General features: G+C 38.8%; 1 protein-coding gene across 1 annotated transcript in view; it reads left to right on the top strand.

The window, feature by feature from the left end:
- The window catches only part of LOC145770826 (multiple PDZ domain protein-like), a 38556-nt gene extending 14689 nt beyond the window's left edge, over positions 1 to 23867 (top strand). Inside the window, exons 24-49 of the mRNA XM_082582556.1 lie at positions 1021 to 1145; positions 1406 to 1564; positions 1878 to 2076; positions 2883 to 3037; positions 3357 to 3417; positions 3964 to 4069; positions 4899 to 4979; positions 5486 to 5596; positions 6869 to 6919; positions 8304 to 8349; positions 8991 to 9099; positions 9532 to 9717; positions 10091 to 10278; positions 10945 to 11096; positions 11283 to 11364; positions 13604 to 13785; positions 14053 to 14240; positions 14546 to 14602; positions 16687 to 16791; positions 16906 to 17053; positions 19495 to 19674; positions 19865 to 19981; positions 20337 to 20444; positions 20920 to 21044; positions 21472 to 21659; positions 22136 to 23867. Of these exons, the coding sequence (XP_082438682.1) occupies positions 1021 to 1145; positions 1406 to 1564; positions 1878 to 2076; positions 2883 to 3037; positions 3357 to 3417; positions 3964 to 4069; positions 4899 to 4979; positions 5486 to 5596; positions 6869 to 6919; positions 8304 to 8349; positions 8991 to 9099; positions 9532 to 9717; positions 10091 to 10278; positions 10945 to 11096; positions 11283 to 11364; positions 13604 to 13785; positions 14053 to 14240; positions 14546 to 14602; positions 16687 to 16791; positions 16906 to 17053; positions 19495 to 19674; positions 19865 to 19981; positions 20337 to 20444; positions 20920 to 21044; positions 21472 to 21659; positions 22136 to 22227 (3301 nt within the window). The 3' untranslated portion in view covers positions 22228 to 23867. The remainder of the gene's footprint in view (positions 1 to 1020; positions 1146 to 1405; positions 1565 to 1877; positions 2077 to 2882; positions 3038 to 3356; positions 3418 to 3963; positions 4070 to 4898; positions 4980 to 5485; positions 5597 to 6868; positions 6920 to 8303; positions 8350 to 8990; positions 9100 to 9531; positions 9718 to 10090; positions 10279 to 10944; positions 11097 to 11282; positions 11365 to 13603; positions 13786 to 14052; positions 14241 to 14545; positions 14603 to 16686; positions 16792 to 16905; positions 17054 to 19494; positions 19675 to 19864; positions 19982 to 20336; positions 20445 to 20919; positions 21045 to 21471; positions 21660 to 22135) is intronic.
- Positions 23868 to 24076: the final 209 nt, after the last annotated feature.

Here is a 24076-nt window from a genome sequence, read left to right as displayed (position 1 = left end):
CTGGGTATTGGCTTCAAGGAACCTTTCCTCATGCTAAAATTAATCCAACTGGGAATTAAGCGACAATTGTGATTTCAACTCAACATTGTTCTGATTATTATGAACCGAGGTAAAGTTATCGGGTGATTGCCAGCCGAAAAAACATTGAAATAAAACTCCTCGTTGTCCTTCACAAATACAGACCTTTTGTTGCCAAACCATCTGCTTCATTAAAGAACCCCGCTCAATCGAGGTACAATAGAACGTGTGGTACATGTTCCGTACATCATTCACTAATTATTCATATGTGCTGTTATAAATACCAGTTTCCAGTGTGTTAGAAAGTAGTTACTTTTACTGTTGCAGTTTGTAATAACATGTCTTTAAATATTAGATGTGATTTTTATTTAACGAGTTGAGCGTGGTAGCTTAATCATTGCGTGATTTACATAATAAACCACCTTCACTTTGAATTTAACCAGTGTGTAGTTAATTTTATCAGTCTCCATGACATTTTACCGACTTTGTTGCGTTAGTCCAACTAATCACTAGTCAGAGTAAATTTGTTGAGTGAGTCAAAACTAGAGAAGTAAATTCGTTTTGTTGGTGTAGCCTGCTGGAGCTGCTTTGACATTCTTTCAGCCTTGTTGCTCTACGTCTAAATTTAAAGTGCGTTTTTGTGGTGTATGAGTTGTTTTTAATGCGATTAAAACAGCTACTATAGAATATTCTACTTAAATAAAACACATTAACATCATGTAGAAGTGGTGACATCTATCGCTCTGTTTTGAGAACTACTATTTTTTGGGAAAATGTAATCGTTTTTACCATTTTTTCCACTAATGACCCAGTAGAAACAGCTGAACTTACTACAGCGATCCGGCAACACTAGCTGGTCATACTTTGAACTTCGTACTGTCACATGTACGGTTATATCCCGTCAAATTTTAATCGGTTTGTTTTTAGCCAATAATTCTGTACTGTGCCTGTCGCATGCATAGCTACCTAAATAATTGGCGTAATTTAACTGAAATTTTTCAGCCAACACATGGAAGTGAAGCAAATAAGCATGGCTGGCATGACCGCCATTGCGCTGACTGGCAATACTGGAAAGATCCGAAATAAACCGGTTGAAGTGGCACGACCTACACCGGTTGTTCATCAAGGTATGTTGATGATTGTGAATGCTGTTTCTGCATCTTCATTGCTACCGTACTGTATGTAATCGTCAAAAACTTCGCGAAAACAGTTGTTGGTAATTTAGATTTTTACAAGATATCTCTGGCTACGTCTTTGATTGAAATGCCATATTGGTAACTCAAAATAGAAGGAGTAAGTATCCGTTTTTGGTTTGTTTAGCTTTCCATAAGATTCGTTTTCTTGTCCTGTATTAAGGTACCTCTCGTTGAAAACCTTTTTGTTTCAGAACCAGTCACCACCATGTCAATGCCTTCTGTGCCTCCAAAACCAGTAGGGTACTCCGCCCCTTCATGGCAAAGTGCTGACCCGGCCGTCCCCCGTCCCAAACCTCCCATCGATGGCTTTGAAAGGATTGTCCAGATGAGCAAAGGATCATCCGGGCTTGGTAAGTGCTGAATGGTCGTAATTAGTCATGTGATTTTCTTTGTCCTTGCCGTATGTACCTGGCAAGAGCACCATGCTTGGTGATTCCCAGTTAGCTAAAGTTGCAGCTTTCACTTTCTTTGACGTTAAGAAATACAATGAAAAAAGCTGTGCTCTTGCAGAGACAACTTTGTTTTTCTTTAATTTAAACTGCATTAGTATCATCTACGGGAATCACGGCCGCTCCACAGACCTCCACTTGTATTGTTTAACTGCTAGTTTTGGTTGTTGCAAACTCTCCGCAAACAAACTGTGTTAAACCGCAAAAAAAACAGGTATCACCGTCACCCCAGACAAGGAAGGGGACGGACTCGTTGTCCGCTCTGTGATCACTGGAGGCGCTGTTGCTCGGGCGGGCGAGCCACAAATTGGGGACATGATCCGCCACGTCAACACTGACTCAGCTGTTGGCTTGGGTGCGGCCCAGGCCCGGGCTCTTATACGGAACCACTCGATGTACAGCAATGATGTCAAGTAGGTTTCAAAATGTGTCATTTTCATGTCGTTTGGATGTTGAAACGATGTAAAAATTGAAGCTTTGTTAGCCGAGATTTTTTTATGTCATTTGATCCACTGCAATAATAACTACAACTCGTACATCCTGATGGTGTGTTCTTTAGTGATGTTGATGTGATGATAGTGACTCTGCGGTGCCAACCATACCAAAATCACGCTCGTGATCTTTATCTCTTGGTTTTTCAGATCAGTTCAGTTTGTTTTTATTTCTGACCATCACAACGAAAAACAGTATATGTCAAAAATGGCAGAGGTCTAGAAAAACGTAGAAGCGACAAAACGCGAACTTTATAACGTGCTTGATACCAAGCAAGACAATCGGGTTTAAATATGGCACGGTCGCAACACCTCAGTAGAATTTTAAAATTTAGAAGAAAAAACGAAGAGAGAAAAAAATAGCAAGTGAATTTTTTCAAATTTTTATTACTAAAAAAAATAAAACAAGGCAAAGAAAAGGGACAGTTGCTATGTTGATCGGCCTTCCCATACAGCAAAAACCGTCATTTCAAACCTGTCTAATGTAAAAATGACGGATTTTGCTGTATGGGTTGGTGCGTTGTCAGAAGTGCTGATGGTCTTAAAGGGAACACTCTTGGTGCGTTAAGCTCATCATAAAGAGCAAGGTAGGCAAAGAAAACCCCAGAAAGAAACTCTGCCACGGGCAAAGCCATTTCAAAACGCAACGGCATCAGGTGTTAGTGATGTATCATTATCAGTAATTCTTATATTCAACGATCTTTTTTTATCTCCATCATTCTCTTCAGGATATCATACATCCCAAAGAGGTACATAGATGCGTTCAAGCAGGGGCTACCGGTCCCAGATGACGCTGACGACACATCAAGTGCTCCCGTCACCCCTAAAACTCCGAACAGGGTCGGGAATTTTGCTGCTTTGAAATCAAGATTTGAAAGCCAAGGTATGCAGTTGAACAAAATTCAAACAGTTTGTAGCAGTTCGATGAACTTGAAGTCCTTTTCAGCTCATTAAATTTCTAAATCTGCAGACGTTGAATCAACGCAAACCGCGATCACTTTTCAGCTTAGTTTTGATTAAGGTGAAAATCAGCCTTCAAGTCAGTTTTTGAGTCTTTGAGTAGAATCTGTGTTTAATTTACAACGATCGCGTCAAGGCTGTCTTCCGTGGAAGACTGTCCATTGTTAATGCTTCTGTGAACTAATTAACGACTTAGGTCAGAGTGTGAGTCTATAATTTTACATTTTTACCTCCTACTGCAGATGAGACGGACTCCCATCAACCAACTCCTATCAAAGCGAGCTTATGGGGTCCCATACAAAGGTGTGTTGTTTTCTTTTTGTAAACTAAACTTCAATTTAATTCAGGTTGCAATATCGTAACATTTATTTCGAATACTGCGGAAACGGGCTCTGGGATAAATTACAAGAAAACGTGGTGCTTTTTATTATGAGTACGCATACAAGCTTTGAATGGATGTGTTTCGGAAGTTTTATTCTACTGTTATCGGTTAAATTGAATATGTGCTGGGCCGGACCCATAACACCTGGTCGAAAATGGAGGTATGGGGTTTCACCCTTCCATATTACTCCACTCTACAATGTCAGACTATTCTGCGCCGAAAATCTATCCAAAAGTAGCAACCGGTCTCCAGCCAACAAAAACCGTTGTATTTACGTCGGTTCAACGTTAGAAGACGTTGAATCAATGTAAATACAACTGGTTTTGCTGGCTGCGTTATATATTTTCACTTGCAGTGAGAAAATGAACGTTCAGTAAACCTGTCTAATAGACAGTGTCTATCAAAAATTGTCTCTGTGCTTGTTTCAACGAAACATGATCTTGATGTAACGTTGTTTTCCCGTATAGAGTCGATGTGATACGAACACCGGGCGAATCCCTTGGAATCAGCATTGTCGGTGGCCAGAACGACGCCAGTAATCAGATTCTTATGGAAAACGGAGACGTCGTACAGGTATGATATCTGTACCACTTTATCGATTTTTGTTTATTAACTTGCAAGTTTTCCAAGCATTTCTACACTCGTAGGCCCCTCTCCAGATGACCGGTTAGCTGCACCCATGGCAGATATTACATCGGGGTCTCCACTTATCACGGTTACAAGGGTCGGATTACAATAAGTTATCCCCTCCCAAGTCAACTACCGGTCGCAGATTTTTTTTTTTTTTAAACTGATTTGGCTTGCAATGCTAGAGTTTCAAGTAATGTTCACACATTGCTGCATAATGTTCGGACGCTAACGTTTTCATGATTGTTTCATGTCAGAAATAAGACAATATGTTTTTATTCTCCAAAAACTCAACCTTTTGTGGTTGACTGCTCAATCCCAAACAACAAATCAACCGAATTTTACATTGATTCAACGTCTGCAGACGTTGAATCAATGTAAAAATCGTTTGATTTGCTGTCTGGGATTTAGTGCAAAAAGTGCTTCAAAAAATGTCTTTCTTACATAACCGTTACCTTCATGTAGTGAGCTCCCACTCAACGAATCAGTCCTTTTTTACATTGTTTCAACATCCGCAGACGTTAAATCAATGCGAAAAAGGACTGACTTACTGACCGGAACAACCTACAATTGAGTGACATTTCGTTCCAAATGTGCGCTTATCATCTAGGTAGCAATAGCCGACTTTTTTACATTGATTCAACGTCGCCGGACGTTTAAATCAACTCCAAAACTCGACGATTGCCAGCTGAAATACGAGTGTCTGCTATCTTTCGAATAGCCGTGATTTTCAATTTCAAAACTGCTTGTTATATCACAATTCAATGTATTTCAGGGCATCTTCATCAAGCAAGTCGTGCCTGATAGTCCTGTAGGCGTGGATGGCCGTATTAAAGCGGGAGATAGAATTCTCAAGGTAACAACTGCATGCGTTTATAATGTTGATGATTTGGAAAACTTAAGACCAGTTTAGGACGAGTAATAGATTGCAGTCAGCTTGGCAAATATCTCGTCTGTTACTGAAGGGGCTTTGTTACAAAAGTGAATAGCACGATTGAATCACATGCATTTTAAGTCTGCCAACTTTCATATTGATTTTTTATATCTACGATAACGAGCAAGAGTGGATGTTGAAGACAACGAGTTCTCAACTTCGCTTATTTTAATTCAACCTAATATTTTTGAAAGTGTATTGCTTGCCTCAAAATTTGTGCAAAGCATTCCAAGTGATAAAATCAATGTTTTTACATGAATGTAACGCCTTTACAGTTTTGAAATTGCATCCTTTTTCAATTAAATCAGTGCAAAAAAGCTTGAAACCACGCAACTAAATCCTCGTATTCTTTCTTGAGCCTGCAATTCCTAGCACTAACAAACAGCATTAATGTCTCCCAGCCTCATAACTTATTAATAACATTGCAGGTTGATTCCACTGATCTCAGTAACGCCACACACCACCAGGCAGTCGAGGCTGTCAGGAAGGCAGGCGCCAGGGTGACTTTCGTGATACAGAGCTTTGTCGGACAGCCTAAGGTCAGTTTTCAGTAGCCTAGCCATTAAAAGACTACTTCCTTGTTTTGTGGTAAACCCAGACAGCAAATCAGTTTTTTACATTGACTTGTCGTCTGGAAATAAAGATTGTATGCAAGTAATCGTTTTAAAAAAGAAGCAGGGAAGGTTATGTTTCAATACAATTTTGGAGATGCTTTTACAGTAGATCGTATATTTTTTATCTGTTCATACACATTAGTTTGAACTTGACCATTAGTTTGACCTTGTTGGAAAATACTCACTTCGATGCGGTATAGTCGGGCTGAAGTTTTTTTTTCTTATTGTTTTGTAGTTACTTCACTCATTACTTTCTGATTCAAATGTTAATATATTTACTGTCATCATTATATTTTCATAGAAAGCGCTTTTTGTGTTGTTGTTTCGCATCTGGGTTGTTTCTTGAGCTACCTGACAAAACCGGTCCTTTTTACATTGATTCAACGTCGGCGGACGTCTGAAAAGGACTGATTTTGTTGGCAGTGAAGCTTCACTTACTTGTTGAACGTATTCAGCTGATGGTTTTATTCAACTCCTTTTAGCTAACTGCGATTTGTAGAAACGACTTTACATCAAAATGGCCTACGTTTTTGTTTAGCTTAATGAACTACACGCATTTTATCAGCCAATAATAAGAAATTACTGCAACTTACCTCGTGAAAGCACGGCCATGTATACTTAATAGTATGTTTTGTCGTTATCCAATAACTTTACAACTTTGGGAAGCGGTTTTGCAATACCTTAATTAACAGATGATAAATTACACAATAATTGGATTGAATAACATCGTTATGCAAATGGTAAAACTAACAACAGAACACATTTAAATGTTTTCGTTGCCACACTGCTCTGGTCAGTAAAATAAGAAATTACACCTGAGAATAAGAGTAAAAATATATCTGTGAATCAGTACTTTTATATTTTTCCTCAAGTCAAAATAAATGCTTTTATCTGACTGCGACACAGTGTTGCGCCGAAAATGTTTTAGTTTGTTCTATTGTAGGTTTGTCATTTGCATCTTTATGCTGGTTAAAAGTCTATGGAAAACACGGTGTATTATTTACAACTACAACGTGTTCAAGCTTATTGTGTATTTTCTGGACTGACTTGTTCTTCGACTGTGACTGGCTGTTGCTACCCAGCTAACAAATCAACCGTGTTTTACATTGATTCAACGTCTGCAGACGTTGAATCAATGTAAAAAAACGATTGATTTTTTCGGGATATTTATCTTAACGCTATTTTTAACTTTACTAGATTTATTTTAACAATTTACCTTCTACAAATTTTACTGGGGGCAACCGTATGGTAAGGCTTGGTGTACCAGTTAGTCGGTCGTGTTATATTGCTTTGGTTTCACGTTTATTAACATGGAATTAATGCAAAACGATACTTCAGCCTTGCTGGACTTTTAGCATGTCATTTGCCTCTCACCATGTCTTCAAGCTTGCAGATTGTGTTTTGCTTTTCCTTAACTCTTGAAGCTCATAAAAGTGTTTCCAATGCTTACTCAGACAGCAAATCAGTCGTTTTTTACATTTTAAGTCTGCAATCAATGTAAAAAACGATTGATTTGCTATTTGGGATCTCAAATCAGTTCTCTTTTAAATTTTTCACCAACTTTTGTTTTAAGTGCTGTGTGATCACTGTTTCGTTTTGTGTGCGCATTCAATGACTTACTAATACTGTGTTAAGACCAATTGCACTAAACCAACCATCAGGAAATTCTTTTCTGCTAAAAACCATCACACCCCCATTCACTTGCTGCGTTTGTTTCGGCTTTGCAACGCATTCCTATCTTGTACGCACACCACACGATTAACCCTGTAACAAGTTGTGATTTTCATTTTTTTGTATACTTTTAAAAGCTGGACGCATTTTTATTGATTTTTGTTATTTGAATGAGGTGCCCTTCATCTTTGATTTATAGACCTTGCTTCATGTGAATTACAACAGAATATTACTTTCTGCTCTTTAGTTTCGAGCTTTATTACAGTATTCTTATGTAAGAGTGTTCAATAGTTTATGAGTCTTGTCTCCAACCCGTGTGCTCTAATTCTAGAGCTGGTATTACTTTGCAAGACCTTCCCACTGCCCCAGACAGCAAAATCCGTCATTTCGACATTGATTCAACGTCTGCAGACGTTGAATCAATGTCGAAATGACGGATTTAGCTGTCTGGGGCATGCATTTAAGTTTTCTGCAATAAGTTCATGCATTAACTGTTGGCCAGTATTCCATCAAGCAATGTTGAAACGGCTTTCCTTTCCAACCCCCCTTGTGCATGTTACTTGCATGTGGTGGTTGCTGTGCAACGAAAAAGTCCTGCTACAATAATAATCAGCCTTTCCATGTCGCTTGTATATTTCATTGCCATGTGCGCTAGCTTACTTGTTAATTCATTTTCAAGTCACTTCGAATAAAATCGCAATCGCACACCCATCCGCAAACACGCTTAAAACTAAGTTTAACTTTCACTGGGTATTGTTGTGTTGCATCACACTAAAAAGTGTTTAGGTTATTTTGATTTTTTTGATGATTTTACTAACAAACACTTGTTTTGCGGTGCTAACTTTGGCTTAATTCTTATCTCTCTTAAGGTAATGATGCTGTGTTTTCTACTTAGGATTGTAGTTTAGAGTTGTTCTCTCAAGCCACTTTGTATTTGTACTAGCAAAGATTTTTATTGCAGAATAACCCCCCAAAGCCTGTCGAAGTCCATGAAGAGTCTAAACTAGGTGAGTTGTAGTTTATATCATGTCAGTGAGTTAACTCATCACATTACTGAGCCAGACAGCGAAGCAACCGTTTTTTTACATTGATTCAACGTCTAGACGTTGAATCAATGTAAAAAAAAAAACGGTGGAGAAGAGGCTCACTTGTTATGAAACTTAGTGGTCAAATCAGGGATGGCAAACATCAAGTTTCAATATGTGCTGCAAGGGATTGGCGACCCGCATGGAGTGAGATACGACAAGATTATTTATAGTTTAAAGACATGGTTTTAATCTCTTTTGTAAAGAGAAAACAACCTTTTAATGACTGGTGTCATTGTTTCTTAGTCACCTGTGCAAATCTCCAAACTGCAGTCGATCTTCAAATGACACTTGAAAATATCGCCTCCAGTCACCTGTAAACTTTTTTGTCGCTGGTATAAACAAGTTGTTGCGCGAAGGTGCAAACCGCACTTTATTCCTCAGTGCAAACAACCTTTTTGTCGCAAGAAACAGTCTATTCATCATTCCATACAGTAATAACGCGTAACATGATAAATTAGCATGCAACGTTAAAGAGACAGCGAACGGACTTTTTGGCCTCACGTGCAAACGTCATAATGTTTCTACTCAAATCAAAACAATCGACAAGTTTACTTTACCAGTAGAAGCGGCAAAGAGGAAATACGGCCACCTCCCCGGAGACATCTACGTCATTGAACTGGTCAAGGGAAGCGGAGGAGTCGGTTTGAGTCTTGCTGGGAAGAAAGAGAGGTGGGAATAGAAGTGTAGGGTTTTTATACAACCAGATTATCAGTTATCACTTCTTTTTGTTGTGTGTTCTTTTCAATGTAAAAACTTAAAAACCTGATCTACTGGTTGCTTGTATCGAATCATCAAAGGAAAGATCATTACAGCTGATGTTAGAGAACGAACATGAACGCAATTTTGATTTCTTTGCCCAGTCCAATGTGCTATGTGTGGTTAATGTTATTGTATTAGAGTTGCAATGCTTTTGTTAGCATACCAAATTTTTTAAGCTTTTACGATTTTATTACATCAAACAAAAAGTGTGGTTTGTTTGTCTAAAATTAACAAGAATTGAAACCTTTAAAGCAAAGCTTTGCTTTGTATCTGATTGCGCTTTATTTTCTTCAATTAAAACTACGGTACCTGCTGCCAAATGCCTAATCCCTTTCACTTTAGGTCGCAACAAAGCATATTTGTTGTTGGGGTCAACCCAACTGGGGCAGCGGGATTAGACGGCCGCCTAAAAGTAGGTGACGAGTTACTGGAGATCAACGGGACCCCTCTAAACGAACCCAATAATCACCAGTTGGCCTCCCGGGCCATCAGAAGCGCCGAATCCATGCTGGTGTTCGTGGTACACAGGTGAGGCCTGAAAATAGTGAAATGTTTATTTACAAGATAGCTGGTGATCGACATTTAATCGCTTGACAGTTAATCACTTGAGGCCACAAAGAAAACTGTAGTAAAGTTTTTGAAATTTAGCTGACAGTATGCCGAAAGTGATTGCTATCTGTGACTGGCTAAAATTAGTAGCGGTTTAATTTTGCTTAATTCACCTTTGTTGTTGCTTCGTTGCTCGTCATTGTGTTTTGAAACTTAACTTCTACATGCTCACTCCCTGGTGGGTGAGATATTGTGATGCGGCTCATAAGAAGCCTTTGTATCACAAATTATCCTCCTATTGCATTGATCCTTGATTGGAGGGATCTTGATCTTGTCTCCTCCTGGTTTGCAGGAACCACGTGGAGGCAAAAGTGGATCGCATCAAACCATCTGCTCCTCCTAAGACGCACAAACATCAGGAATCTTTGGAAGGCCACGGATTTTCTGCTCCTCCTCCTCCATCAAGAAAGTCCGGAAGCGACGGTAGACAGAGTCCCTACTCAGATGTCCGAGTCATCAAGCTGGTGAAAGACTTCCAAGGTACTGGAAGGAGCTATGCATAAAACATGGTTGGAACATATTGCACTTTCTCAGGCACTAACCTTGCTTGGACACACAGCCTTGCGGGAACAAAAACATTGTGGCCGGCGAAACTAAAATTTGTCCAAATATGCGCAATTTTATTGAAATTTCCGACATAGCCGAAACGGTTATTTACTGGACTCAGAACAAACATCTTGTAACTGTACACCTGGCCATTATTCTCCAGCAATAGAAATTCTGCACTTTACGTTGACTCTGTCTTTTATGTGGTAGGTAGGACCTTTCAAGAAAACTCCTTTCAGATAGATGCCATAAACCCGGTTTTATTGGCAACCTTTGCCATCATAATGGTAGATTTTTGCCCAAATTTGCAAAAAAAAATTAACAACAGGAGGTGCAAATGTTCCTTTAGCTCGTACAGTTATGCTTGGGCAATGGACAAGGTACACATTGATTCCCCACTTCGTGGTATCACCAGAAGCTGACTCTATGAAACGACTTAATAATGGATTATTGATAAGGAAACGGTTGTCTATCTATCAGAATCTCAAAGCAAGGATATACTGTAGTTGTAGGTCTTTACTGAAAAATGGAACTGCCAAATTTTACTTTTTTCAATCCTGAGATAAATCGTGAAAAAAACAGAATGTTTTTGTTGTTCAGGGCTTGGTTTCGCAATAGCGGAGACTGCCACCGGGATTGTTGTGCAATCCATAGCCAGGGGTGGGACGGCTGACAGAGACGGGCGACTGCTCAAGGGAGATCACATTCTTGCTGTCGACGATAAATCTGTCACAGGGGTGTCTTACGAAACAGTACGTTGTCAAGAAACACCATCACGACTTTATATTGTTAATTTTAACCGTTTGCCAAGTTACAGTAGTTCCTATAAAAAAATCGTGTTTTTAAACAAAAATTTTTACGTCAAAATTATTCATTTTTACGTCGATAAGAAAATGTGTCAGTCTGCATAGATTAAAGTTTCACCATTTCCGTCGCAGGCCATCTCCATTTTGAAGCAAGTAAGGGGGACTGTTAAGCTGACCGTGGCCTCTGGACCCCTCTCCTCCCCTACCCCCTCAGGTAATCAGCTATCATCTTTGTTATTAACAAAAAAAACTAAATGGTTTTGAAAATGTTTCGCATGTTTATCAGTGATTGTGAGTCATGTCTATTGAAGATTTATTTTGTATTGGTGAGCGTTCCAAAAGTAAGAAATGCCCACATCCTGATGTATTGTGAGGCGACCCATTTTTCCCTGGAATAAGATTATTTCTCCCTCCCCCTATTTTAAAATCCACTTTTTTTAAACCTCTTGTGTATCACTTACTTCACATAGTACAGTAGTTTGTTTCTATCAATGTTTGGGATGACATGTGTTGGTGTTTTCGTACCAATTGTCTGAATTCTAAAACTTTTTTCAGGCTGGGTACAGTTGTGCTTTTAATTGTAAAGTTTAAACTCAAAAGCAAGATTTTTCCGCACTTAATGAACTGAGAAATTAACCAACCAGTCAACCAACACTGTATCCAAACTCAGTTCGCAGTCGGGCTGAATATTTTACATGCCAAAAATCTCGCTATTTTACATTGATTCAACGTCGTTAAAGCTTTCTCGTTCAATTCAACAGCACTTGGCCACAAGAACACATGGGCCTATTGTTAAACATACTAAGCATACATAGGTGCGTCTTGCCGTGGTATTGTCTCAACGATACTAACGCTTTTTACGAAAGCTCAGCACCCAACCGAATACAGAAATATTTCGTTTGTAAATTTACAGACCTTCTGCTCGGAGCAATAGCTCTTCTTGGTGACAGCAAACTTTTAAAAATAAACGTCTAATCATAATCGCCGAACCATGTCTTAGGCAAGGATAGAAATTGTTGTCATTCTTGGCAGGTACTGTTGCAGGTAGAACTTGAAGTTTAAAGTAAAAACAACAACAGTGTTCAGGTTTAAAGCGAACAAGTTCCACTCCAGTTGCGCTGGAAAGACTGTACACAACACTTGACATACTCAGTTTTAATTAGGTTGGAACTTTTATACGGCGAAGTAGGTAAGGCTGCCTTGCAACAGCACTGTGCAGGCGGTGTTGGTAAATGGTAATGCATAATAAACGCGTGTTTTAGTATTAATTGATCACTACAAAGATTACTATCGTCAATATTATCAAGGCAAGAAGACGTCAGTGTACCAAATTAGTTAGCACTTCAGTGATAGTCGGACCACTTAGTTTCTCATTTATCAGACATTTATTTCTCATAACTAGCTCAGTGGATAGAAAACCACCCTCCGAGTCAGCAGGAACAGGTTCGATACCTTGTTGAGTCGCATCTAAGACCTTTATAAAAGAAGAAGATTAAATCACGTTCCTTAGCGCTCAGCATTGAAGGAATGGAGTTAAGATAATGCGAATTTGTTAAAAGTTGCAATTTTGTTATTGCAAACTCATATTAGGATCTTTCGCCGCGCTGACACTGTCTGCTCAGTAAAGCGCTGAGAGCACTGCATATTTGAGATGAATGATCGATTATAGCGCTATGACAAGCTGGCATTATTATGATCATAAACGGAAAGGTATGCATGACGACAGTCAGCTGTGTAAAAAAAATGAGAAGTGGCAGCTATTTCAGCCTCAGGACTTCAACAGCATTTACTCCAGTCATGACAACTTATCCTTGGGCGGTAGAAATAACGCTTCATAATTCATTAAATTTTGATATCTTTGTATTAAGATCTGTCGCCTTAACGTACCTGAAAAGCTAATAACATGTCGGAATTCGACCCGTTGATTGAAAGAGAAACCATACGCCTGTCGCTTGCGAACACGACCACTCAACCCATTCTGCGTAGACGCAACAGTGACAACACAAAAGAAAATGTAGGCTTCCGACCAAAATCAATGTCAATGACTTCTCGCTCCCAATACTCAAGCAAAGACACAACTCACACATTCAAGACTGACGCCTGGGTCACAGCTAACAATAACTTGCAACTTCGACCGCTTTCTGCGATCGAAACATCGACTTCGCTACAGCGAAAGCGTGAAATTTTGGAATCGAAATCGGAAACACGAATCAGTGACGTAGTCACTTCCTCCTCGATTAAAGTTCAGAAAACTGTCCACCCCAGCACGAGTCAAAAAATGCTTAAAGTTATGCCGATTTCAAGCAGTGAACCTTTATTCCTACCCGTTCCAAAACCCACTTCTGAGCCTCCATCGAAAATGGCAAAAAATCAAAACTCTCCTGAGGAAAGATTTAAGTTAGTTGAGAAGACCCAAAATGATGAGGATGAAGATCGTTTGTCTTCCTCCTCAGATGTGTCCGTTGGATCCTCCGGACCTCACAGAACGTTGAGTCCTCTGTCCATGATGGCCGCGCAAGAGAATACTGATCCTCTTACCTGCCCCATCATCCCGGGCCAGGAGACGTTGATTGAAATAAACAAGGGGAGGTCTGGATTGGGAGTGAGCATCGTGGGAGGGTCGGATAGCCTACTGGTAAGTTGTGTGTGAATCATCCAAGCAACACTGTTCATTTCTTTGAAGTAGTGTTTTGTCCAAGGTGTGATGAAAGTACAGCAGAGCGTGTCTTGTTGTATGGCGTTCTCCCTTATCAATAAATGTGTAATCACTGTACTGTAATTCCCCGCCCACTTAAGCAATTATCATTGTAAGTGACTAAAAAAAATACATTTTGAAACCGTTTTGCTTGTTTTTTCATATATTTGTAGCCTTCCGCGCATATGCACTTATATTCTTCTGCAGAATTCCATTCTTGTACACACGGTCTATGACGAAGGCGCGGCCGCCAAGGACGGGCGCCTGTGGCCGGGCGACAGGATCTTGTCGGTCAATAACCGAGACTTACGTCATGCCACGCATGATGACGCAATCGAGGTGTTGCGTAACACACCGGGAAAGGTCCATTTGCTTGTTCTGCGGGATGAGAACAGGTAGAGGGGTCAAATTTTTTTTAAAGTTTGTCGAGAGAGTTGATTTTAAGAGAAATATGATTTTTTTGTCAGCATTGTGATTTTTATCATGAAGTAAAGTGTAAATTATTATTGAAGGCTTATAAATACAAATCACTTTGCAAAATTAGTCAATAGTCATATTAACATACGCAACGTTCAAACTATCACATCTAAGTACCCACCTCAGTACACTATGATGTAATCTTGTTTTGTAATCTGTTAAAAAAATGCCACGTATTTGCGTACATGTTTCGCCTGACCAGATATTTCCATGTATTCCACAGGTCAAAGCGGTTTCATAGATATTTGAGAAAGATAAAAATTCCCTTACTTTCCTATTGGTGACCCACGTATTGTAGAACTGCATGCCTATAACTTGCTCGTTAATAACCTCGCATTGTCGATTCTTTTTACATTTCTTTTCACTTTCTAGCCACTTGAAATTTGCATGGTTGAAAGAAATTCTTGCTTCATTTGTAGTCACATGCAGTCAAGCAAGGAGAAATGTGTTTTCAAGTGATGTTACTTATGCGGTCAGCTCCATACAGCAAAACAACCTTTTTTTGCATTGATTCAACGTCTGCTGACGTTGAATCAATGTAAAAAAACGGTTGTTTTGCTGTTTGGAGCACAGCTTTCTTTCTAACTTTGATATTTTGCAATGATAGACTCTATGTGGTCTAAGGTTGGTTGAAAGTTGATTTACCATAACCAGGATAAAATTAAAGCACCATCACGTAAAACCAACGTTAAAAAATCGAAAAACACTCCATTGGTTGTTGCATGCATCTCCGATACAATTTTCAGAAGGTTATGGTAGATTTAATGTTTGTGAATAAATTTCTATTTTATAGTCTGTAACTCTTAGCAAAAGCTGCTATTTTTAAGTTTTTTCAACGTCATGAGACGTTGTTCCAATGTAAAAAAGGACAACTTTTCTTGTTGGTTGGCTAGACTGTAGTTTAGTTGATGCTGGAATTTCAGCTCTACTGATGATGTGTTTTTGTGCATTGTTCAATACTTTATATAGTATAGTGGTGCACATGGATTTCCACAAATGCCAAGTTCAAAACGGGAGTGACATAAAAATCCATCTGCTTTTGTTCATCTCACCTTATCTGATACAGCAAGTATCTGATAAATGCAACTCTTGCTTTGTCGTATCAGTTTTCGATTTCGGATTGTCAAATAGGCTAGTTGCCAGCTAATGAAAATGAATGCACTTTTGTCATTGCGCCATAAATTGCCAGGAATAGTTTTTTGGTATTCAATTTTTTTAGAGATTTTCCTTGAAACGTGGCATGCTGTTAAACATTTAATGATCTAGAAATTTAACATTTTTTAGTTACGTTTCATACAGTATTATAACATGCATCTTCAAAAAAATAGAGTAGTTTGACGATTGATAATGGTCAGAATCTTTCCTATCTTTTTCCAGTATGAAGCCAATATATTTAGTTTACTAATGAGTTAAAAAGAAAGTAGTTCTCATATTTAAAGAGAGAGATATGATTTTTGTCATCTTATGCTAAAACATGCTCGAGGTCGGGTGTTGATCAATTAGCTTTACAAGATCTATGGTTTTACTACTTTCCCACTATGGTGTGATTACACACATTCTGCATGCTTGATTTCAGCCTGCTCTGTTTGATATTGATGACGCCTATGCTGTAACTCGATAAGTTAACAAATGGTTTAACTGTGAAATAATGCAAATTTATTACATTGCAAGAACCTCTATGTGGTGCTAGAGCCCCAAGTGTAATGGGCTACCGAGCATACATTGTTTTGCTGATTTTGTTAATGTTTTACATTTTGTACCTCAAAAGAAACAAAATTGTAATAGCTAGTTAGATCAGTGATTCCATGCCAAACATTTCATCAATCGCAGTTTGTTTTTGAACCACAACTTCCTGGGCATGCGGCCTGATCTGTCACAGTTTTCACATTTTTACGACTGTTGCTGTCTGGAAATTTTCTAAACATCAGATTTTTTTCTCATTTTTTACCTACTGCTAATACACCAGCTTATGTTGCTTTGTAGACGCAATAAAACATGGGAAATGTGTATAATTTAAAAGTTTTAGTTTCAAGTGGTCTACCAACAAGTGGCTATCAGTGTGACTGAAACTTTCGAAATCAAACTGTCTTAACTGTTCAAAGCCTGGTGACATTAAAGCCCATGGTGTTACGTAGTGGTGCTGTTACAGCAGAAAAAATTCGAGAAAAGCTAATTTTTGGAAATTTTTATTCAGACAGTTACTAAAAGTTAGTAAAATCTGGAAATGTATTAAATCATTATAAGTTTTTTTTATTATTAAAACAAAATCTATAAGTAACTACTTGATTCAATGCAAGAAAACAATCAACGAAACTAAGTTAAAACCCAAAACAAGACCCGCCTTAACACCATAGTGCTCTACAGGGAGACGGTCAACTCTGACAACGACGCTGACTTCTATGACGTCCATCATGTTGAACTGACCAAGAAAAACGGGAGAAGTTTTGGACTGAGCATCGTTGGAAGAAAGTGAGAAATAAATTCTTTTTTACATTGACTTCTGCCTGGAATCACGTTTCATGTTCCAACGTTAAAGTGAAATTGTAATACTATTTAAACAGGGTTTCCATTATTTCTTTTCAGAAATGATCCAGGGGTGTTCGTGAGCGACCTGGTGGCCGGTGGGCCCGCAGAGAGGGAGGGATCATTACGCAAGGGGGACCAGATCTTGGCCGTCAACGGGGTCGACATCAAGATGGCCAACCAGGAAGTGGCCGCCCAACTTCTCAAGGTTAAATTGATGTTGCAAAAGTTACCTGATTTCGATGTTTGTTTGCGATCGGTTAACGTTGTACTGATGGAAAAATAACCATGTTGGAGTAAATATGTTCTAATATGATGACAAATGTTGTTTGTGATGGCTACAACTCGGCCTTGTAATTAATTTTTTTGTATTTCATGCAGCATAACTGCACAATAAAGGTGCAACTAAAAAAACTACATTATTTCTACCCTTTTTATGATTAGGTTAACGTAAAAAATAACCATTTTGAAGTAAACTTTGCTTTAATATTTTGATAATAATCTTTTAATTTTTTGGGGGTTCAAAAGATTTCAATAGTATAGCTATAATAATTCGTTCAACCAACCTTTTCTTCGTCTAACTGCAGGAAACTCGATCTTGTTGGCTCAAAATGTTTTTGTTTTGTTTTTTTGCAAAGTGAATAATTTTCCTCTTCGTTGCACAAAAGGTTCTTATCTGAGTGAGAGTTTGTAGATGAATGTTGTTTTTGAATTAAAGTGCCTCTGACAGGAAAATAAATTTGCTAAATTTACCTAAGATACCAAAGAGATGACACTAACAAACTTTCCTGACCAACATATCGTAAAAACTATCAACAGGCTACTAAGTTACACGCTTGCAAACTTTCGTTCACTTCCGGCGAATCTGGCACTCATTCAATTGCGAAAATAAAAACGGCAACCTCGCTGTGACGTCACCATGGGTGGGAAGAATACATTCTTTCTCTGTGGTGAGTTGGTAAGGTATGGTACGACTGCTCCAAAACGTCAATGTGTGGGGATCTATTGGTCTAAAGCATGTGCAAAATGATAAATACCGAAATGAAAAAGTCAACTTATTACTACTATCAGGTTTAGATCAAATAGATTGAGTTTATTTTTATCGAACAGCATCTCAATTCAATTGAAATTGCAGTTTTTCTAAACTCTTGTAGGGCTACAATTTGGGTAATTTTTTATTTGTCCTAATCTGGCTATATCCATTTGCAGTGTAACAGCAGTATCGCACAGACAGTACCCTTAATTTATGGTTGAGGTAATGCCTGGAAATTGCTGTTTATGTGACAGAGTCAATGACTAAGACGTGTGCTATCTTTTCATGCTTTCACACAAAACAAGGTGCTGAGAAGAAAATAGTCAAAGTTTTCTTCAAGTGTTCGAAAGTAGGATGGACCATACAAAACTAGTATATGTTCTCTTCACTTCAATGGAGATGATTTTGTTAACACCACCAACCCGATTTGGATCTTCTCAGCAATGTGCTGGCGTGCTGGGAACTGTAGGTGGTGCGTTTGCCACAAGTGCGAGTCTATGTCCCACCCCAATGAATGTGTATGTTGCCATGAAGTGCCACAGACGAAAGAACTTTTGAAGAAAGACGCATCTAGCTGTGTTACCAATTTGACCGATTTTGAGGCACACTTACATCCTGCAGTTCTGAGGACTTTTTTTTATGAGGAGCAGGAAGAACTGGAGAAAAAGCAATAAAACGAAAGGAGAAAACGGAAACCTATCAAAAGATTAAGGATGCTACATTAGGCTAAAAATACTCTAAACGCTAAGAATGCACACTAAACGAAGTGATTTTATTTCCTTGCAGGCAGTATCGGTAATTAGTCGCTTACAGGCATGTATTGGAGTGGATACTACAAGGTGGTGCTCTCGGAAGCAACAATCGGATTGTGCTGCCGTCATGCATTGTGCTGCCGTCATGCATTGTTTGGCGAATCCGAAACAATTTCCAAGTCCAGATGGCCGTTAGGCCTACACCGGATTTCAATGGCCAACTGAAGGAACATTATGAGAGAGAGAGAGAGAACTTTTATTTATTTATGAATAGTGATGAATGATGATGAAATAAATATGAATGATGATTCGTACGATTTCTCCATTTTTCACTTTAAGTATATTTTAGGTTTTGTAGGAACATATCCAGTATAGTTTTATTATACTGCAAAAAACAATAAATCTTCGAAAAATGCAACCGCTTGTACCAACTCCGACCAAACTGTTATCCACCAATTACATCTAGAAAGCATTTGTTTTATCCGTCGCTAACGACGCCCACCCACGATGACGTAACACCACCAAAGTCGTCCCAGAGCAGTGAAATATGGAGTTTCGCCTGTGGTGGCGCTGCAGAACTGTCGTTTTGTATAAATTTTGTCCTAACCAGTCGAGTTTCGAGATTGAGATTAAAAAGTTCGCTAAGCATAATTCTGCGCTAGAAAATGCTTAGAAAAGTTACTATACTTGGGTCCAACCTGTCAGGGGCACTTTAATATCTTGCGCCACGGACAAGCAAAGCTAGCTGTATAAGGTTTAAATTTAATATTTTTCTTTTTTATGGGTTTCCCACTCTTAAAAGATCAAAAAACTTCCCATTCTCTCCTCCAAGATTAACATCTTGTTCTCGTGATGTTGCGACAGAATGCTCGTGGAGGGAAAGTGAACTTGAAGATTGGAAGACTAAAATCTGGTGCGCCTGCTGATCTGAACACCCTTCCAAAGGTCCCTGCCACCACTTTCAGTCCAGAAGGAGCAGGTCTTCCTTCCATCACCACCGTAGAACGAGAGGAGCACAATGCAAGATTTGTAGAGATCGAAAAGGTAACGAGCTCGACTTGTTCTTGATTTCATCCATTAAAACGATGACTTTTTGCATCGTTTTAACGTAACAAAAGGTTGAAATAGCGTCAAAATTTGTGTGGGTTTGCTTTTGTTTGCAAAATTTAAATAATAGTCGTTTGTGTATTGCCTGAAGTCATATTTAAGAACTTTGTCTTCGTGTTGTCACAAGAAACCTTCCACGCCACTCGGCATCAGCATAGCGGGCGGGGTCGGTTCGCCTTTGGGGGATGTCCCTATTTTCGTAGCTTTGGTTCACGAAGACGGAGCAGCTGCCGAAAAGTTGAAGGTAGGAACGGAATCGACTCCGGAGATCAAATTTATCTGTTTACGATTACAAAACGATTGCATCAATGGTACCATAGCGTTTCATATTGTTCAAATTCTGCTTTCTCGTTTGGAAACCGCTTTATCATTATTTCAACTTAATGTTTCAACCATTATTTTTACAAATAAAACCTATAATTTTGTCTTTTAAAACAGTGTTTTATTAGCTGCTAGTGCTCAGATATATTTTTTCCAATTTTTTCTCGAGTGTTCAGTAATTAATGGGGAGTTCATTTTGGACTCAATTACACCATCTAGCGGTTATTTATATTTTATTTTTAAATTATATCCTTCAATATCTTTTTTTTTTCTTCCAGCCTGGAGATAAAGTTCTGAGCGTGAATGGACAGAGCACAGACGGGAAGACCCATGATGAGGTGGTAGAGATGATGAAGAGGACGGATGATAAGATCGTCTTGATGCAGGTATCTCGAGTAAAGGGGTCCAAATTGTGCTTATGGAAGCTTTGAGATTGAAGAGGCTCCATTAATCAGTTTTTAAAACGATTTTGAAATCTTAGTTCAGTTGACACATTTTTTTTTGTCGTTTGACACATTATTTTAGTTCATATTTTTTCCTGCTTGTGAAGAAGCTCTCCTTAAAATTAGCAAAACCGTTGTCTATAATTTCTAATGATGTCATCTATCTGTAAATGGATTTATCACGTTTTTGCGTTAAACGTTTATCACGTTTTTGCGTCAAACGCTTATCTCGTTTTTGCGTCAAACTCTTATTACGTTTTTGCGTCAAACGCTTATCACGTTTTTGCGTTAAACGTTTATCACGTTTTTGCGTTAAGCGTTTATCACGTTTTTGCGTCAAACGTTTGTTCTTTTACATTCAAAATAATCTAAAAAATCTTCTTGAAACTTTTCCACACCACTCTCCATCATCCACCAGGTCCAAGATGGAGGGAGCCAGATCCAAAAGTTGAGCGAGTATCTCCGCCAAGCAGCGAACAGCGCAAACGATCTCCGAAAATCTTCATCTCCTCTTGTGGAGTCACCTTCGCAACATCCGGCCGGGTTTGTGATGACGTTGCTTGACTTCACGAAAAACAATTCTAATCACAAGTTTCTGATAAATCATTTTTAAATTTGAAGTTTGATGAAATTAGATCTGAAGAGAGCAATAACTGAATCGCGAACATAACAACAATGCTTTTTGTTACTTTATCTATCGAAACTCATGTTTTGCAATGTAACTGTCAGCTGTGTAGCCGAGTAGTGAGAGCCCTGGTATAATACTCCAAAGGACGCCGCTTCCACACTCCTCAAGGGGATGTGGTTATGTCTTTGGCAAGACACTTAAAGGCATGCCTGAAGGTAGACACGAAGATTGACTTCCTTGCCTTCCCCTCCACTTAATCTAAATCTTCAACCACCCAGACGTAAGCCTGGATACGACAAAACAAGTCAATTATGTAACTTTGATGCTTTTATGTTGTTTAAGCTCTTCTGAGAAACCGGAAATCACCATAGAGCTCCATCGGGGTCCCGAAGGATTAGGTTTCAGCATCGTAGGGGGCTACGGATCACCCCATGGTAACCTTCCCATCTTCGTGAAAAGCATCTTCTCTGTAGGAGCTGCAGCCGCCGACGGAAGACTGAAACGAGGAGACCGACTGTTGGAAGTCAATGGTACGTGGGTGAATGCTGTGGCAGAGATCTATGGTTTCGAGTTCGAACCCCCTCCTGTTCATTTGTTTTGGTTTTTTAACTTTTTTTTCACTCCGAAAATAAATATTTCATATTCAGTTTAAAGGAAACTTGTTTGTACCACAAAACGTTCTCTTGTGATATATCTATTATCTAAGTTGGAATCAACAACAGAAAATGGCTGAATTTCCACCAAGTCAGTGTTGTTCACTCTGGTGTGTGCAGAATTGCAGAGTGAATCAACCACATAGGCTACAGTGATTTCATTTTACCAACGGGACAATTTGTATCACGTCCCATTTTTTGTCTTTCCATCTGCATTGCTCGCCAGTCTTAAACTTTATGTTTATTCTATGTGTCTTCGTGCAATTGTTTGTCACATTAATTTAACAGATAAAACGTTTTTGTTTTGTGATAAATCACCCATTGTATCTCCAACACTAACACACTTTATGCAGGGGAGAAGCTAGACGGCTACACACACGAAGAGGCTGCGGAGGCTCTGAAGCGGCGTGCCAACGTAATAGTTTTGCGCGTCATCCCAGCTTAAACTTGTTGATATTGTAAAAAAATAATAATTTCTTTTGTGCTGTTCCTTTTTACTGGCTGCTTCAAGTTTTTGAAAACTGTAATTTTTTTTGCTGAGTCACCGTCTGATGACACACACCCCCAAAGCGGATGACTCAGCAAAAAGGAAAATGTGTTTTTGTATCACACATAAACCCAGCTAGCAAAACCTGTTACTTTTACATTGATTCAACGTCTTCAGATGTTGAATCAATGTAAAAATGACGAATTTTGCTGTCTGGGAAAGAATTGTTGCTGCAGAAGATTTGTAAAGAAATTACGGTACATATTCATATATTCTTTCGTCGCTGACTAACGTTGTTTCTGCGTTAATTGACATTTTTAACCGGACCATTGGTGCTTTTTGAACCATGACATTGCAGTATTCACTGCCTCATTTCCAGACAGCAAATCAACTGTTTTTTACGTTGATTCAACGTTTGAATCAACGTAAAAATGACGGATTTTGCTAGCCGGAGCGACCCGACGACAACTCAACCGTTTTTACATTGAATCAACGTCTTAAAACGTTAAATCAATGTAAAAACGATTTATTTGCCGTCGGGGTTGTGCCTAAAGGTGCCAGAAGATTTTGTTGTGCTATTTCTATTGATTTTCATTGAATCGATGTTGATGATATATATACAAATACTCTTGAATCTTGATTGCATTGTGACCCGGTCTACATATCAATCCTTTTTTACATTGATTCAACGTTTACAGACGTTGAATCAATGTAAAAAGATTGGTTTGCCAGCTGTGGAGTAGTGTTAAACATCATTTTGCAAGCGAATCAGTATTTTTAGTTGCTTTGTTTATTTTGACGATGAATCAATGTACAGTGGCGCACTACGGTTTAAACTGGAGGGGGCCATGACTACAAAGGGGGGGGGGTATGATTAGAATCAGGGGCTGGCCAAAAAGCAGGTGACTGTTTGTCAAGTTGTTTTTGGAACATTACCATTAAATGGTGATCAATTAAAAAGGTATTGATATTGGTATATACGATATATAGATTATATTGGTATATATGATATTGAGATATACTTAAAAAAGAACTAACCCCCCGAGACATGTGCCCTCTCTTTAGAGGTCGTAGTGTTGAAGTCTCTAGCAGTTTTGTTTGTTTTTTTGTTTACAAACAATTAATTTCCATCGAAGTTGTCCGAATTGACACTTTGAAGATGAAGCTAATCTAATTGAAGATGAAGCTAATCGATCAAATCAAGTTTTCTTCAATAAATATTTCATTGCAGTCGTTTCCCTCGTTTTTTCACATGATAATCACGATCACAAATGAACCGCTGATGCAAATCACGAATCTTCGATGATTTCCTTCCCGTCGGGTTCTATTGGGGCTGCTGTGTTCACCCCAATCGCACAACGTCCGTCCATTTGTCAAAACACAGTGCTTTCGCCCAGAAAAACAGCTCTTATCTACGTTGATGCAACGTTTACAGGCGTTGAATCAATGTAAAAAGAACTTTTTTTTCAGAAAACCTGAAACATAATGATTGTCGTATTATTGCCTTGTTGCTGGGGTCGCAAGAGAAACTTCCGTGCACGACTTATTTTAACATCTTTCTATCATTCACTTTCACTTAATTAAAACAAACAACGTAACATTGCGTGATGACGGAAGACGTGCTCTTTCAAGCCAGCACATTGTCACGTGACGACACATGTCAGCGAAACATGGGTGCTAAGACTAAGAGAGAGAGAACTTGCAGTTCGGAGAAGAACGGAAAGGGCGCAATGGTGAGAGTAACATATGGAGTAAAAACGAGGAGGAAGAAAGAGACTGAAAAACTGAGATGGGGGAGACGATTGAA

This window comes from Aplidium turbinatum, chromosome 5, assembly GCF_918807975.1.
Source record: "Aplidium turbinatum chromosome 5, kaAplTurb1.1, whole genome shotgun sequence".
NCBI classification, from domain to species: Eukaryota; Metazoa; Chordata; class Ascidiacea; order Aplousobranchia; family Polyclinidae; genus Aplidium; species Aplidium turbinatum.
The sequence above is the reverse complement of the archived record's forward strand: the minus strand, read 5'-3'. Positions and strand labels throughout refer to the sequence as shown.